The following is a 17,232-nucleotide window of genomic DNA, read 5'->3' as shown; positions in this document are numbered from 1 at the left end:
TTGACATATTCTTGCAAAGCAATAAGCAACGGAAACAGAATTTTGGTGTCGTCTTCCCACATTATGAAGACGTCATCTTCTCGACCCGCCTTGATCTCGGCATCTCTTGCACATAGTCTGGTGGTGGCTCCTTTTCCCGTGTCGTTCGAGATTCTGGAGAGAGTCCAACTACCTCGGACTAGAGGCCTATAACAATCTTAATGAACCGAATTTTAAAATGTTGGCCCGTTTGGCACAAATAAAGGTTATTCTCATTAACATCTTCAACTAACTACAATTATAAGAATTCTCGTCTCATACTTATTCCATGTATCCTCTAAGAAAGTGCATGAGACCTCTATCAACTTAAATGGGTGCTTGGGCCTTAAATCACCATAAAGGATCGAAATAGAGATCGTAGGCCCATTTAGCTCAAATGAACCTTAATCAACTTAACATATTTGACTAAGTACAGTGATAAGGTTTCTTAACTCTTACTAGACTCATTTATCAACTTAGACGGGTATTTAGGCCTCAAAATATCTTAATGGGTTGAAATAGATAACGTAGACTCATTTAGCCCAAATAAACCTTAATCAACTTAACGTATTCGACTAAGTATAATGATGAGGTTGCCTAACTCGTACTTGACTCATTTATTAATTTAGATGGATATTTGTGCCTCAAAATACCTTAATGGACCGAATAGAGAATGTAGGCTCATTTAGCCCAAGTGAACCTTAATCAACTTAACGGCTTCGACTAAGCACATTTATAAGGCTTTGTCACTCATACTTGACTTATATATCAACTTAGATGGGTACTTGACCCTCAAAATACCTTAATGGCCGAAATATAAGATGTATGCGCTTTTATCCCAAATGAACCTTATTCAACTTAACGTCTTTGACTAAGTATAGTGATAAGATTTCCTAACTCGTACTGGACTCACATATATATTTAGATGGGTACTTGGGCCTCAAAATATCTTGGTGGTCCAACGTAGGCCCGTTTAGCCCAAAAAAACTTAATCAATTTAACGTATTTGACTAAGTACAATAATAAGGTTTTCTAACTCGTACTCATATATCTAGATGAGTGCTTGTTCCTCAAAATATCTTAATGGGATGAAATAGATAATGTAGGCCCATTTATCTCAAATTAACGTCTTTGACTAAGTAGAGTGATAAAGTTTCTTAACTCGTACTAGACTCATATATCAACTTAGACAGGTATTTGGGCCTCAAATACCTTAATGGGATGAACGGAGGCCCATTTAGCCCAAATTAACCTTAACCAACTTAACGTATTCAACTAAGTATAATGATGAGGTTTCCTAACTCGTACTTGACTCATATATCAACTTAGACGGATACTTGGACCTCAAAATACCTTAATGGGCCGAAAAGAGAATGTAGGCCCATTTAGCTCAAATGATCCTTAATCAACTTAACTTCTCCAACTAAGTACACTGATAAGTTTTTCTACTCGTACTTGACTCATATATCAACTTAGACGGGTACTTGAACCTCAAATTGCCTTAATGGGCCGAAATAGAGAACATAGTCCCATTTATGAACCCTAATCAACTTAACGTCTTCGACTAAGTACAATGATAAGGTTTCATAACTCGTACTTGAGTCATATTTCAACTTAGACGGGTACTTGGGCCTCAAATTGCCTTAATGAGCTGAAATAGAGAACGTAGGCTTATTTAGCACAAATGAACCATAATCAACTTAAATTCTTTGATTAAGTACAATGATAAGGTTTCCTAACTCGTACTAGACTCATATATCAACTTAGACTGGTACTTTGGGTCTCAAATTGCCTTAATGGACTGATATAGAGAACATAGGCTCATTTAGCCCAAATGAACCTTAATCAAATTAACATCTTTGACTAAGTACATTCATAAGGTTTCCTAACTCGTACGTGACTCGTATATCAACTTAGACGGGTACTTAGGCCTCAAATTGTCGTAATAGACCAAAATAGAGAACGTAGGCCCATTTAGCCCAAATGAACCTTAATCAACTTAACATCTTCGACTAAGTAAAATGATAAGGTTTCCTTACTCGTACTTGACTCATATATCAACTTAGAGGGGTACTTGAACCTCAAATTTCCTTAATGGGCCGAAATAGAGAATGTAGACCCATTTATCCCAAATGAACCTTAATCAACTTAACATATTCTATTAAGTACAATGATAAAGTTTCTAACTCGTATTAAACTAATATATCAGCTTAGACAGATACTTTGTGCCTGAAATTCCCTTAATGGGCCGATATAGAGAACATTGACCCATTTAGCCCAAATGAACCTTAATCAAATTAACGTCTTTGACTAAATACAATGATAAGGTTTCCTAACTCGTACTTGACTCATATATCAACTTAGACGGGTACTTGGGCCTCAAATTGCCGTAATGGGCTGAAATAGAGAACATAGCCCATTTAGCCCAAACGAACCTTAGTCAACTTAACGTCTTTGACTAATTAAAATGATAAAGTTTCCTAACTCGTATTTGACTGATATATCAACTTAGAGGGGTACTTAGGCCTCAAATTGCCTTAATGGACCGAAATAGAGAAAGTAGGCTCATTCAGTTCAAATAAACCATAATCAACTTAACTTCTTCGATTAAGTACAGTGATAAGGTTTTCTAACTCGTAATAGACTCATATATCAACTTAGACGGGTACTTTGGGCCTCAAATTGCCTTAATGGACAAATACAGAGAACGTCCATTTAGTCCAAATGAACCTTAATCAAATTAACATTTTTGACTAAGCACAGTGATAAGGCTTCCTAACTCGTACTTGACTCATATATTAACTTAGACAGGTACTTGGGCCTCAAACTGCCGTAAGGGGCCGAAATAGAGAACAAAGAGTCGTTTAGTCCAAATGAATCTGATGAAGGATAAAGTCGTATGTCTTATAAAAAAAACTACCAAACTACCCACATATAATACAGTGGTAAGTAAGGGTCAAACTCAAGGGAGTCAGTTTTCCGTTTAAAGCTTAAATATGATTAACAAATAAGGATTTTTTTTTTTTTTTGGGGGGGGGGGGGGGGGGGTGTTAAAAGTGACACAATTATGCAAACACAAGAACGACAAAAATATTCACTCATCATATCTCGACATAACAGATAGGCAATCGATCCTAGATTCCTAACACCTTATGTTCATACATTCAAATATGTTGTCCTAATCCTTGTTCTAAGAATTAACTAGTCCAAATAGTCCTAGAAACCCTTATTGTCACTATAACCAAGGAAATCCCAAGATTCAATAACACAATAGCATTAAGATCAAGAATAGATAGGTTCATGCAATATCATCGATAAATCGTCGGATACTCAACACGAATTTTATAATTATACAAAAGATGTAATCGCAAATAGTCTATGCAAATTATGCTTGCTACCACAAGAAAAGACTTTTCAAATAGAATTATCTAATCTAGCAATATGATAAACATCAACAAACTAGTTGGCCAAACTAGATAAATCAACACAAATCAATCAAAGTTTAAGCACAAGAACTATCAAAACAACCTTTAATTGAATGAAAACATGGGGGTTCGGAATCTTAAAATCTAGCCCAATCTGAGAGCCTTAATCCGATAAGTGAAAAAGAGGATTAGTTCCTCATCATCCTTGCAAGAAAAAATAATCTAATAGTTTCTAGAGAGAAAATGGAGTTTAGAATATGAGAGAATGAGAGAATGTGAGATAATATGGTCAAAACTTAGAAAAAAACTATTCTCATTCTCCTCCCCAAAAGGAAAAACCGAAACTACTTCAAAGCCCATAAAAGAGAAAGCGGTTACAAAGACTTCTGGATTTGGGAGTTACACTACAATCGCGACTGCGGTTTGATCTCTATTGAATGGTAACCGCGTTGAATGGCGCCCACGTCCGCGGTTTAGGATATGTAATTGTCTTCTTCGTTCTCTCACGTCTTCGTCTTCACTTCGTCGTCTTTTATCCCGATGTCTCATATGCTTCATTTAACGTCTAAATGCTTCTGAAACGCTCTTATAAATGCCTAACAATCACTCTACGCGCCATACGAGATTGCGCCTATCAAAACCTTAATTGACTTAACGTCTTCAACTAAGTAAAATAATAAGGTTTTCTAACTCGTACTTGATTCATATATCAACTTAGAGGGGTACTTGGACCTCAAATTGCCTTATGAACCAAAATAGAGAACATAAGCCCATTTAGCCCAAGTGAACATTAATCAACTTAACTTCTTCGATTAAGTACAATGATAAGGTTTCCTAATTCGTACTAGACTCATATATCAACTTAGATGGGTACTTTGTTCCTTAACTTGCTTTAATGGGCTGATATAGAGAACGTAGGCCCATTTAGCCCAAATGAACCTTAATCAAACTAACGTATTCAACTAAGTACAGTGATAATGTTTCATATCTTGTACTTGACTCATATATCAACTTAGACGGGTACTTGAGTCTCAAATTGTCATAATGGGCCGAAATAGAGAATGTAGGCCCATTTAGCCCAAATGAACCGAATCAACTTAACGTCTTCGACTAAGTAAAATGATAAGGTTTCCCTAACTCGTACTTGACTCATATATTGGTACTTGGGCCTCAAATTGACTTAATGAGCTGAAATAGAGAATGTAGGCTCATTTAGTACAAATGAACCTTAATCAACTTAACGTCTTTGACTAAGTAAAGTGATAAGATTTGCTAACTCATACTAGGCTCATATATATACTGAGATGAGTACTTGAGCCTAAAAATACCTTAATGATCCGAAATATAGAATGTAGGTCCATTTAGTTCAAATGCACCTTAATCAACTTAAGGTATTTGACTAAGTACAATGACAAGATTTCCTAACTCGTAGTAGACTCATATATCAACTTAGATGGGTACTTGAGCCTCAATTTGCTGTAATGGTCCGAAATAGAGAACGTAGACCCATTTAGCCCAAATGAATCTTAGTCAACTTTACGTCTTCGACTAAGTACAACTCAACATAGGCCGAAATATGAGTTAGGAAACCTTTTCAAGAAAAGGTTTCCTAACTCATATTTTGACTCATATATCAAGTTAAAGGGGTACTTGGGCCTCAAATTATCTTAATGGACCAAAATAGAGAAACGCAGATACATTTAACCCAAACTAACTCAAAACATTCAGGCAAACATTTGACCATTGTAAATGCAAAATTTTGACTGTTGCAAACGCAAAATACTCGCTTTAGAAAAAAATTGCATTTTACAACCGTCATATTTTAAGACAAACACAAAAATCAAGATTTAGCAAAAATTTTACTTGTGGGAAGTATTTTATATTAGCAAGAATACTGTGCTTTAATTTTAAAAATATTGAAACGCAAGTATTTACTTTATCTGCGTTTGCTTATGTCCTTCAGAATTTTTATTTTCACCTATATTTTAATTCAAATATAAGATTTTTTCATGAACCAAATTTTTACATTTAAAAGTAGAATGTATGAAATTAAATTTTAAAGTATATAAAAACACTTCCCTTTTTTAAAATCAAACTCCATTATAATATGTTAAGACCAAACCCCATTATTTATGAAAACCCCTTTATATGACTTAATACCATTATTTAACAAGAATCAATTCCTTTTCCCAAATAGAGCCAAAAACTCATTACAAGATATTGAAAAAATTATATTACTCCACTAAATTGTGAATTATAATGTAAGAAAATCACAAACAAGAGGATGCCGTGCACTTTGAATACACAGTGCCGTTCGTTACTTGCCTTTCCGAGTCCAGACATGTTCTAGCATTCAACGGCCTGGATCTATTACATCCTAAATGCTTTTCATCACAGCCGTCTCTTTCCATCTTCGAAATGTCTTTACTCACAAGTCACAAAGCACGTTTATTTACTTCGCTCTCTACTTGGACGCAACAAACGCCACGCAAAATCCAATCCACAATAACCCTTTATCTTGAATTTAAATTGATGAAATTACTTTTTCTATATTTTATAAAAAAAAAGACTCCACTGTGGACCCACTAATTCAAAACTCACCGTTTTGTGTCCCGGTGAAACTTGCGTCTGCAGCACGATGCGTTTCACAGCTGATATCTTCCCCTCTTTTTTCTCTCCTCGAAATCAAGCGGTGGCCATTCTCCGAGTATTCCAACTGCTTTTTCATTTATCTTCTCTGTTGCTCTGTATCATCAATTCATCATCCAAAGTTGCAGAGTGGAAAATTCATACAAGGTACGGCTAGACCAAATCTCCGTTGTTAATTTATTTCCCTTCTTCAAGAATCGCTCTATAGATTTCTTGTTGTTGAATTTGGGAATTCAATGTAACTGGAGAGGTTGGAATTTTGCACTAACTCGGATTTGTAATTATCTGCAAAAGAGCACCTTAGTGGAATTTGAGATTGCAACTTCCAAGCAGACTGTACTTGGTTCTGGTTTTTAGGACAATTCTTAGTGCAGTTTCTTGGTAAAGGATCTTCCTAGATGTTCGATTGGAGGTCAGTTAGTTGTATGCTTAAAAGACGCGGCGATTTGATTGATCTAATTAACAATTTTGCTTCTATTGTCTTTTAGTCCTTTACTAATAATATATGTGGAAACAGTGCTAAGTGTATGGATTAATTTAATGCTGATGCTTAATATCTTAATCGTTGACTCCGAATTTTAGTGGCACTTGGTACATTCCAGCCAAGAGCTAACTCAGTTCCCTTTATACATTCCAGCCAAGAGCTAACTCATTCCAGCCAGGTTACTTGAGTACAGGGAAGGATAGTGCTCGTATCAGTCTTTATCTGTAGCTAACCTCTTGACGTGTGTGGTGGATTGGATCTAATTCGTCTGCCAAGCCATATTTTTTTAGTCAGTGTTGTACTGAACTATGGTAGCTGCATCGTCACTGCAACTGTCAAATCAATTGGGAACTGGTAGTGTTTACTCTCATGCAAAGCAAGCCAAGGTTGTGCACTTGTTTCTCATACAAACCAGTAATCTTACCAACTCTTATATCTCATACAAATGTATTCTTTCTCAGTGCGTCACGGGGAAAGGGCAACTATCTTTCATTTCATCAAATGAGTTGGTGAGCTTATACCTGATTATCACTTCTTGTCTAAATGTCATTTATAATTGTTATAAGTTTATGATTTAATCCTTCAGATGAAAGATGCTTGGAGCCTATATATTCCCACCAAAATAGGGGAAAGGAGAAGCTCGCCATCTATAAAGCGCAAGGGTTTCATTTGCCGGGCAGTTCTTGTACCTAATGGAGGAATTGATTTTTCGATAATAAAGATTGTTGCTATAAATCTTAACAGGTGTGTGCGTAGTTCATCAATGTAATTATTCTCCTTGCAGATTTCTAAGAATTATGCACAAAACTTCATCATAATATTGTGCAGGGCCTTCAGCAATGTATCAGGAAGTCCTGTTGTAGTCAAGTTGGGTTCTGCCATAGTTATCATTTCTTTTGCCGCATGGGGACTTCGACCACTTATCCGCTTAAGCATGAAAACTTTTCTTCATGTATTATTCTTTTTATTTTACGGCAACTCCTAACTTGTTTTTTGTTCTTGGTCCTAGTTGAATCTGCTTTGACAATGTCAATTTCTGTTACTGTAGAAGAATGATAGCAGTTGGGATAAGAGTAGTACAGACTATATCACAACCTCGTATATTCAACCCTTACTTATATGGATTGGAACAATGCTTATATGCAGGTTTTCTTTTCTATTTCATAAACTTGAATGTTTTTCACCCTACCTTAATTATATTGGTAGTCCGGCGCTCATTTCCTTTGATATTTCAGAGCGTTGGATCCTATGATTTTGCCTACAGAAGCAAGCCGTGTTGTGAAGCAACGACTTCTTAATTTCATAAGATCATTATCTACAGTCATGGCTCTTGGATATTGCCTATCAAGGTGAGTATTCAGTCAGAGATACTCTTCAATGTTCTGGTATCATATCTGTTATACACTTCTGAGTTTATAGTGCAATGTGCAAGATGTTGAAAGGACTGCCATATGTTCTTTGACAGCTTGATCCAGCAACTGCAGAAGTTCTTCAGAGATACAAATGACTCAAATGACGCAAGAAAAGTATGTGAGTTTTTTTTACTTTCTCTATAAAGCTGCAAAATTGTAATATGAATTCGGTATTTGTTTCTAGATGGGGTTTGACTTTGCTAGCAAGGCTGTATACAGTGCTGTATGGGTGGGTGCGGTTTCATTGTTCATGGAGTTGCTAGGTTTCTCAACTCAGAAATGGCTAACTGCTGGTGGGCTTGGAACTGTGTTGTTGACACTCGCAGGTAGAGAGGTAAGAATCTTTTTCTTGTATTTACATAGAATCTGCACGAGCTCGTCTGTTATATGTTAACCTTTGTTTGTTTTATGGATGCAGATATTCACAAACTTCCTATCAAGTGTGATAATTCATACAACACGCCCATTTGTTTTGAATGAATGGATTCAAACTAAGATTGAAGGATATGAAGTATCAGGCACGGTTGAGGTCAGTCTTATTACACATCTTCCGGAATTAGGTTAGTTAATCATTAAATATATGACTAAAGTCCATTTCAGCATATTGGTTGGTGGTCACCAACCGTTATCAGAGGGGATGATCGTGAGGCGGTTCATATTCCTAATCACAAATTTACAGTCAGTGTCGTGAGGAACCTCACTCAGAAATCTCATTGGCGCATCAAGACCCACTTCGCCATCAGTCATTTGGATGTCAACAAGATTAATGTGAAGTCCCAAGTTTATTCAACCACTAATCACACCTTAAAACTTAAAAGTACGCTGGTGGTTTAAGTGATCTTTACTTAATGCAGAACATTGTAGCCGATATGCGTAAGGTTCTGGCCAAAAACCCTCAAGTGGAGCAGCAAAGATTACATAGAAGAATATTTCTAGACAATGTTGATCAAGAAAGCCAGGCTCTTCGTGTGAGTATATATCGTAATCCCGGCATACAATCATTAGGCAGTGTTTTAACTTTTAAGCACATATGTCAATTAGAGAAAGTTTCTGGTGAAATTAGACCTTAAAATTGCAAATACTTCGCAGCCGAACCTCGCTAGTATTAAATTGTGAACATAGAGTATGAATTCGTGAAACTACTAAAAAACATAAAGTGATGAAAAAGTGGCGTGGTGACCATTTTGTAAATAACCCGGAAAAAAATTTCCCGTCTTCTTTAGTAAGTTTACAAATTCATACTTATGTTCATAATTAACAATCTAGGTTCATTATTTGGACAGCGAGGTTCGGTTGCAAAGAAATTGACGAAAAACTTCACAGCCGAACCTTGCTATCCAGAATATGAAATGGGAGTATTAAATTGTGAACATAGAGTATGAATTTATGAACCTACTAAGAAAAGAAATTGACGAAAAAATGACATTGTGACAATTTTGTAAATAACTCAAAATTTCCTTTTTCCCTTCTTTTTTAGTAGATTTACAAATTAAGAGGTGAGTTCCGATGTGAATTTCCTTATGGTGTGAAATGTGAAGAATGTTGAGCCATTAGATTAGAAAATGGAGGGCTGAGATTAAAAGATGGGTTTTTTAATGAATCCACGCGGTGGCATTTTTGTAATTAATGGTGAACTTTTTTTTCTTTTTTTTTTACGTTTTCTGGGTGATTTTTTTATCGCCTTAGATGTGAACATTAGCGTGTTATATATGAACATTAGCGTGTTATATGTGTACCCGAGAAAGTTTGCACTTCACACCATAAGAGCTGTTTTCACCGGATTCTTATTCTACAAATTAATACTCTATGTTCATTATCTGGATAACGAGGTTCGGCTGCAAAATTATTAAACTTTAAGGTCTAATTTTAACAGAACCTAATACTAATACATGTCAATAATGTGACTGCAGATACTAGTGTCTTGCTTTGTCAAAACATCACATTTTGAGGAGTACCTATGTGTCAAAGAAGCTGTACTTCTGGATCTTCTACGGGTTATAAGACACCACGGTGCACGTCTAGCGACGCCTATACGAACGATCCAGAGAGTATATACAGGAGCAGAACCGGACACTACCCGACCCGAAGATCATACCCACCGCCCTCTTTTGCTGATCGACTCTTCATACAAAATCAGCAATGTCAACAAACCAAAGGCTCCAGCCAAATCAACTCCTTCAAGTGAGGAGAAAGATGATGTTGAGCCAAATGTAACAGCAGTGAAGGACACAGAAGACGAAGTGGTAACATCAAGACCTCCACCAAACGCAACGCCTTCGCCGTTGTCACAAGAGCCTAGAGTTAGTCAAGGGATGAAGAAGCAGGATGGCGGTGATATGACGACTGACAATCCGTCGTCTACCGTTGCATCATCGACTCCTACCAGGCCGGTAATGGAGGAAAACATTGTCCTTGGTGTTGCGTTGGAGGGGTCGAAACGTACGCTTCCAATTGAAGGAATGACTCCGGGGGAGCAAAAGGAATCAAGTTAGTGTGGGGAGTCGAATCTTACGTCTATATTGTTCATCTTATACTGTTTCATAGTAACATACAGTATATAGTTCTGGGTCAGTAAATTTGACCCTTCCTATTAGTCCTTGAACCAGCACTAGTTCCTTGTATGAGGTACAGGGTATTCATGATGTGCAATGTGCAGTATCATCAATATTTCTAGAATTTGAGCTAGTCCCTTTTTTGGCTTGCAAGTGTGTAAAAGCAAATGATAACTATATTATGGGATGAAGGGAGTATTATTAAAAGTATCTGATGTATTTATTTAGCTTGCAAGAAGTAGAAAACATTTAGAAGATCATGTTCAAAGTTTGAAAATGAAGATGTATTATTAAGGTTAATAGCGTGTGAATTATTTACTTTCTTAACTCTTCTTTACTTTATATTTATGATAATATAAATTAGTCAAGAATTAGGTGATCTTCTTGGCCTATAAATAGAGGCATTCTCTGTTGTAAATTTCACACACAAAACAAGAGCAAGAATACACTTCTAAAGTTCTTGATCTCTTTTCCTCTCTCTTAATACTTAAAGTTGTTTTAAGTGGTCCATTTATCAAGGTTAAGTCATCTTGCCTTAACTATTATAAAATCAAGATTAAGGCACTTTGTCTTAGTCATTTCACAACAGGTTATCAGCACAACGAGTCTCTAATCACCACTTATCAAGAATCATCAAGGTATAAAACTCTATTCCTTTATTAACACAACCATTTTATATAAGAGCTATTACAAAATCGATTTGAGAAGTATGCTCTGTAATTGCCCACATACAAGATCTTCTACATTAGAAACTCGATTTTTTTCTTAGATCCAAAACGATTTTACCAAAAATAGAAATATATTGTTAGATCTAAAACAAGGACAAACAAGATACTAGATTACTTACCTCTTTTAGTCTCTCATCTTAAACTCTCCTCAAATTCTTTCATGATTTCACGTAGGAGTTTTTGAAACCAAAATGATGAGGAATGTAGTGATAATCAGGATTATACAAGACAAATGAAAAGCTCGGTTAAAAGCCCATTATTATTAGCTCTAAACCGACGAAAATTCTCATCGGAATCCATAAAAATGTTTTTGAAAGAAAATGGAAGGGGAGAATGAAAATGGAGTCGAGGAGGAAGAAAATAAGGACATATGAAATGGGGGATGGGGTCGTAAATATAAAGGGGTAAAAGAGAATAATCGGTATTAAAGTTTTCCGTCATAAGTATACTTTCATAACTTCCTTGCATTATCCAACTGTATGACTACTATTCTTCTCATCTCTCTTTGATTATATGTTATACATATCAAAATGTTGAAGTTAATCACATGGTATATTTGTAACTTATATACCTATAGGGACATGAAAGGATATTATAACACGACCTTGGCAATATTTTTTCTGGTCATATGATGATTATTCCACCATATATATAGTAATGAAAATACTAATTAATATTATTTGATATCACAATTTGTAGAAAATGGAAAAACTCAAGCAACGGGAATTTAAAATTATTGACCTAGCTGGTCAAAGGTACTTAGAATGAAAATACGATGTTGTGTATTACCTTAAGGCACATGGACATGAGGAGACCATTGTAGATAAAAAATAAAACCACATCACAAGAAAAAGGCTAAAGCTCTTGTATTTCTGCGTCACCACATACATGAAAGTCTTAAGACTGAATATTTGTTTCATGAGAGGTCACTTGCAAGTGTGGGAGAATTTAAAAGAGCGATATGGACATCAAAATGATGTTCTACTCCCACAAGCAAGACATCGGTGGGGAAATTTAAGGTTTCAGGACTTCAAATCCATAAGTGAATATAGTAGTGCTATGTATAAAATCACTACTATGTCAAGACTATGCGGTGAACAAAAAACCCAAGAAAAAATATTGGAGAAATCATATTTCACCATGAGTCCGTGTAACATGTTGCTACAAGAACAGTATAGACAACAATTTTTTTAAAATACTCTGACTTGTTAAGAGTATTGTTGGTGGCTGAAAAAGAATAACGAGCTATTGATGATAAATCATAATATGAGGCCTACCGGCTCAATGACTCCTCCATAGGCTAACGATGTTGACAATGGGTTTCAATAATGGGAATGCTGACACATATGGTCAACAAAAACGGCAGGGCGGTGGTCGTGACGGTCGTGGTGGACAAGGTGGCCATGGCGGTTGTGGAGGCCGTGGTGGTCGTGGTCGTGAAGGTCATGGTGTTAATGGTAAAGGCCATTATAAATACCATGATTACCACAACTTTAAGGGGAATGGCAAGTAAAAGGTCCGGATGGGTCATAAAGGACCCAACCATAAAGAAAAATCTACTTGTCAAAATGTGGCACAGCTGGTCATTGGGCTAGAGAATGTAATGTGGCTCCACATCTGGTAAAATTGTACCAAGATGAGAAGAAAAAGGGAAAGGCCATGGAGACCCAACTTCATTGAAAGTGCATGTGTAAGTAATGCACACCTTGTCAGCCAAGATGATGGTCAATTTCTCGACTTTGAGCATATTGATGATTTTACCGTATAAAACATTGAAATATCTATGTAATTTAAAAACTTTATTTCTTTGCACTATGTTTTTATTTCACTTATGTATTTTTATTTGAAGCTTTGTAAGATTGGTGATTGATGTGTAATATATATGAAGTTCCTTTCTTATTACTATTTGAAAACTCTTTCTACATATATCTTAGAAAGGATAAACTCATCCAAAGTGAAACTCGATGGGAAGGAGCAATGTCTTCTAGACTGCGCAACGACGCATACCACCTTGAGAAATAAAGAGTACTTTACTCAATTGAAATCCTATGATGGAAATGTCACCATCATATCTGGTGCATCTAAACTCATATAAGGTTCTGGAAGAGCTATTGTTATACTCTCAAGAGGAACAAAATTTATTATAAATGACGTACTATATTCGAGTAAATCTCGAAGAAACTTATTAAGTTTCAAGGATGTGCATCATAATGAGTTTTATATGGAAACCATGAATGAAAATGGGAAAGAATACATGTGCATCATAAGATATGAATCTGGTCGAAAGTACATTCCTTGAAAGGAGGCCAGGACATACCTCTGGATTATATTACACATATATTTATCCGAGTGAGGTCAATGCAACAATAAATAAGGTCATTTGACTAAAATGCTTTCACCTTGTGGCATGACCGTTTGGGTCATCCAAAGTCATTGATAATGCATAAAGTCATAAAGAACTCACTTGGACACCTATTAAAGGACATTAAGCTCCTATCGTCCAATGACTTTAATTGCAGTGCCTGCTCAATCGAAAAACTTATTATAAGACCTTCCAAAAACAAAATAGCAAGTGAGACACCTGCATTTTTGGAAAGAATCCAAGGGATATATGTGGACCCAATTACTCCACCATGTGGACCATTTCGATATTTTATGGTGTTAATTGATGCATCCACATGTTGGTCACGTGTAAATCTATTATCAACAAGAAATTTTGCATTTGCTAAGCTACGTGCTCAAATAATCCCATTGAGGACATAGTTTCCGGATTATATCATAAAGAAAATTCGGCTTGATAATGCACATCTCAAACTTTCAATGACTATTGTATGTCCATTGGAATTGGTGTAGAGCATCCAGTAGCTCATGTTCACACACAGATGGTCTGTCTGAATCCTTGATAAAGCGATTAAAATTCATTGCTAGACCAGTACTAATGAAATCGAGATTACCAGTGTTAGCCTAGGGACATGCCATATTACATGCAACATCTTTGGTTCGATTGAGACAAAGCGCAAACCATGAATATTCTTCGCTACAATTAGTATTTGGTAAGGAGCCAAATATTTTACATCTAAAGGTATTTGGATGTGTTGTTTATGTTCCCATTGCTCCACCTTTGCGTACAAATATGGGTTCGCAAAGGAGATTGGGAATTTATGTTGGTTTCGAATCTCCCTCAATCATTAAATATCTCGAACCAATAACCGACGATTTATTTACAACAAGGTTTGTTGATTGTCAGTTTGAAGAAAGTATATTCCCTAAGTTAGGGGGAGAAAATAATGGTGTGAATGCACATGGAAAAGAGATTACATGGAATTCAGTAGCATTATCTCATCTTGATCCGAGAACAAAAGTGTGTGACCAAGAAATATAACGGATCATACATTTGTAAAATGTTGCAAATCAGTTACCAGATGCATTCGTCGACTCAAAGAAGGTGACTAAGTCACATATACCTGCATCAAATGCACATGAAAGAATTGAAATACTAATTGGACAACCAGAAGCATCAATTGTCAATGAGTCTACAACACGTCGGAAGCGTGGTAGGCCACCGGGCTCAAAAGACTTGAAACCAAGAAAGTCAAAGAACCCAAAGGGTATAGTAATAAATGTCACGATAGCTTCTGATAAAGAGGATAAAAGCAAAGAGATTGAAAATGAAAAAATCTCACAAGAAAATGACATCCTAGATAATGATCGAAATATCGACCATTCCGAGATTTCCATAAACTATGTATACAGAGGTATACAATGGAATAGGAAAGATGTCATTATTGATGATACATTTGCCTACTCAGTAGCTATAGACGTTGTGTCCGAAGATGAGGATATTGAGCCAAGATTGATTGATGAATGTCGTCAAAGGAAAGATTGGCCAAATTGGAAATCTCAACGAGCCCGATGTCCATCTGACGTAGGTGGGTGCAGACTCGTCTATGAACTCGACGAGCCTGGTGTACGCGAACATCTCTTGTATACAACCATCAATACCCAATTCCTGGTTCAACTCGGTATCGAAGAACATAGTGCTCATGATCTCGCAATGCCGAAAGTTGTAACAAATGGCTACCGGGTCGCCGGTTTTCCTGTTCCTCTTGGTAGGATGGATCGATTCGTCCCTCGAAGATGAAGCAAGGTTTCTCATAATTGATAAAGGATTTGAAAAGCCAAGAGAATAAGGTTACCAGAGACTAAAAAACAGCAGCGGCGGTCGCGGATGGCTAATCAGCGGTCACCGAAACGGTCTCTGGTTTCTGGATTTTATGCTCGGCGGTGGGCGCGGTAGCTTATCACAGGTAGCCGAAAATAATGTCTTCAAAGAGGTTAGGAATAACAGTCGCGCTCGCTGAAATCTCTCGAGGTTGTGCTTGATATTATCGGTGGTCGCCAAAGTGGTTTAGGCGGTCGCGGAAGTCGAATCTCAACAAAATTGGGGGTTTGGGTTTAGATCGAGCAAATATTTGCTCAATACGCCATCAATCCTTGTCCAAATCCATCAAATGAGTACTCGAAATGAAGAGAAAAGAAGCAAGAACCTGTTGCAACTTGTGGTGTGGGCTAATTTTGGAAGAATCTCTCGCAGTCTAACAAAGTGTGTATGAATGGTGGTCGCCGAAGAGTATACGAGGTCGCCAAAATCAATTCGGGGAAGAAAACAATGTTTTTGGCTTCCAAATTTGAAGGGGAAAGGAGTTTTGTGTTTTTTGGAAGAAATTCGGTGTGTTATGGTTATGGGGGAGACTGAGGGATTTGTGTGTAACTGGAAAGAGAGAGAGAGGGTTTGTGATTTGTTTGTTCAGAATTTATGGAGTTTGATAAGGGAAGAAGAAGAAGAAAAATAGGGAAGGACATTTTTGTAATTTGTGTGTCTAGTTTTAAAATTCAGAATTCCTCACATAAACACACTACACTTGTTCAACTCATTCTTTTCACACTACTTTCTTCTTTTTGTTCGATCTCTTCAAACATCTCACACCTAAGACACTCCCTCACTCAACTTTCTTTTTCAAACTCTTGACTTTTACCTCGTTTCTTACCTCACTCTCTCATATAAAATACTTTTTTCCGTTCTATTCTTTACACTCTATTTTTTATTCGCTATGTCTTTTCCACACTCAGATATTTTTCCTCATAAACCTTGCTTTCACTTGATTTTGAAAATTTTATTTCAAAAGACAAAATAAATTTTGCAATATAGTTCAAAATATTTATGCGAAAAATGACTCACTAACTCAATCTACTCTAAAAATTCAAAATGCAAGCTAACTAAGGAAAGAAACTACTTGGTTCGGATTTCCTCCTGAGAAGCGCCTTATTTATATTCGTGTCTCGAATCCTATTGCAGCTCAACTCATGGAAGATTCATCCGAGCTCTTGGAAGCTTTGACTTGACAAGCTAGGATTCGAATAGTATCATTAGTCACGTGAGTCGTCCTTGTTGGCATTTCTTTCTAGGCTTATTGGCCTTGTTTCCGGACTTAATGTTGACCTCCCCACACTTAGACTTTTCGGGAAGTCCATTAGCGTCTTGCTTTCCCTGCACATACAAATCAACAATTTGGGGACTAGGTCCTCCTTGCAAGGTCAATCCGGTGGGGCTATTGCCCAAATTCTCTGTGGTACCGAGCATTAGCTTGCACGTATCCTCACTAATTATGATGTTCGATCATGGTAAAACAATGTTAATCCCATGAAGAGACTGAATCGATGGGTTATGGATGGTTTTTCCGTCAATTATGAAAGTGACGGTCTTACCACCAAATCCCACTGTAGTTATGCCAGCTCCCGCATCAGTTACCATGCTCGTGGTTTTCATAAATGGTCACCCTAAAATTATGGGGAGTGCATTCGCCTCATACTTCATTTCCATGATGTAAAAGTTTGCGGGGAAAGTGAACTCACCCATGTGTACTAATACGTCTTCTAGTTTACCTAATGGAAGTATGTTTAGAC

General features: G+C 36.7%; 1 protein-coding gene across 1 annotated transcript; it reads left to right on the top strand.

Moving 5' to 3' along the window:
* Positions 1 to 6,884: 6,884 nt before the first annotated feature.
* LOC141250286 (uncharacterized) lies at positions 6,885 to 12,781 on the top strand. Its single transcript, XM_073669922.1, has 15 exons — positions 6,885 to 7,085; positions 7,163 to 7,320; positions 7,405 to 7,528; positions 7,625 to 7,722; positions 7,812 to 7,925; positions 8,042 to 8,102; positions 8,173 to 8,322; positions 8,407 to 8,517; positions 8,589 to 8,756; positions 8,843 to 8,956; positions 9,899 to 10,475; positions 11,034 to 11,178; positions 11,846 to 11,876; positions 11,968 to 12,023; positions 12,568 to 12,781. The coding sequence occupies exons 1-15, from the start codon at positions 6,885 to 6,887 to the stop codon at positions 12,779 to 12,781; spliced, it is 2,322 nt and encodes a 773-aa protein (XP_073526023.1).
* Positions 12,782 to 17,232: the final 4,451 nt, after the last annotated feature.

This window comes from Phyllobates terribilis, unplaced genomic scaffold (genome assembly GCF_046119375.1).
Source record: "Phyllobates terribilis strain yellow unplaced genomic scaffold, ASM4611937v1 Scaffold_5539__1_contigs__length_50921, whole genome shotgun sequence".
NCBI lineage: Eukaryota > Metazoa > Chordata > Amphibia > Anura > Dendrobatidae > Phyllobates > Phyllobates terribilis.
Note: the sequence above shows the minus strand (reverse complement) of the source record. Positions and strands in the feature narration are given on the sequence as shown.

Excerpts from the sequence above, each read along its gene's own strand:
- LOC141250286 (XM_073669922.1), top strand. The coding sequence starts at position 6,885 with ATGGTAGCTGCATCGTCACTGCAACTGTCAAATCAATTGGGAACTGGT. Across the intron at positions 8,323-8,406 it reads TGACACTCGCAGGTAGAGAG|ATATTCACAAACTTCCTATC; the intron begins GTAAGAATCTTT and ends TTATGGATGCAG. Across the intron at positions 11,179-11,845 it reads ACTTATCAAGAATCATCAAG|GGACATGAAAGGATATTATA; the intron begins GTATAAAACTCT and ends ATATACCTATAG.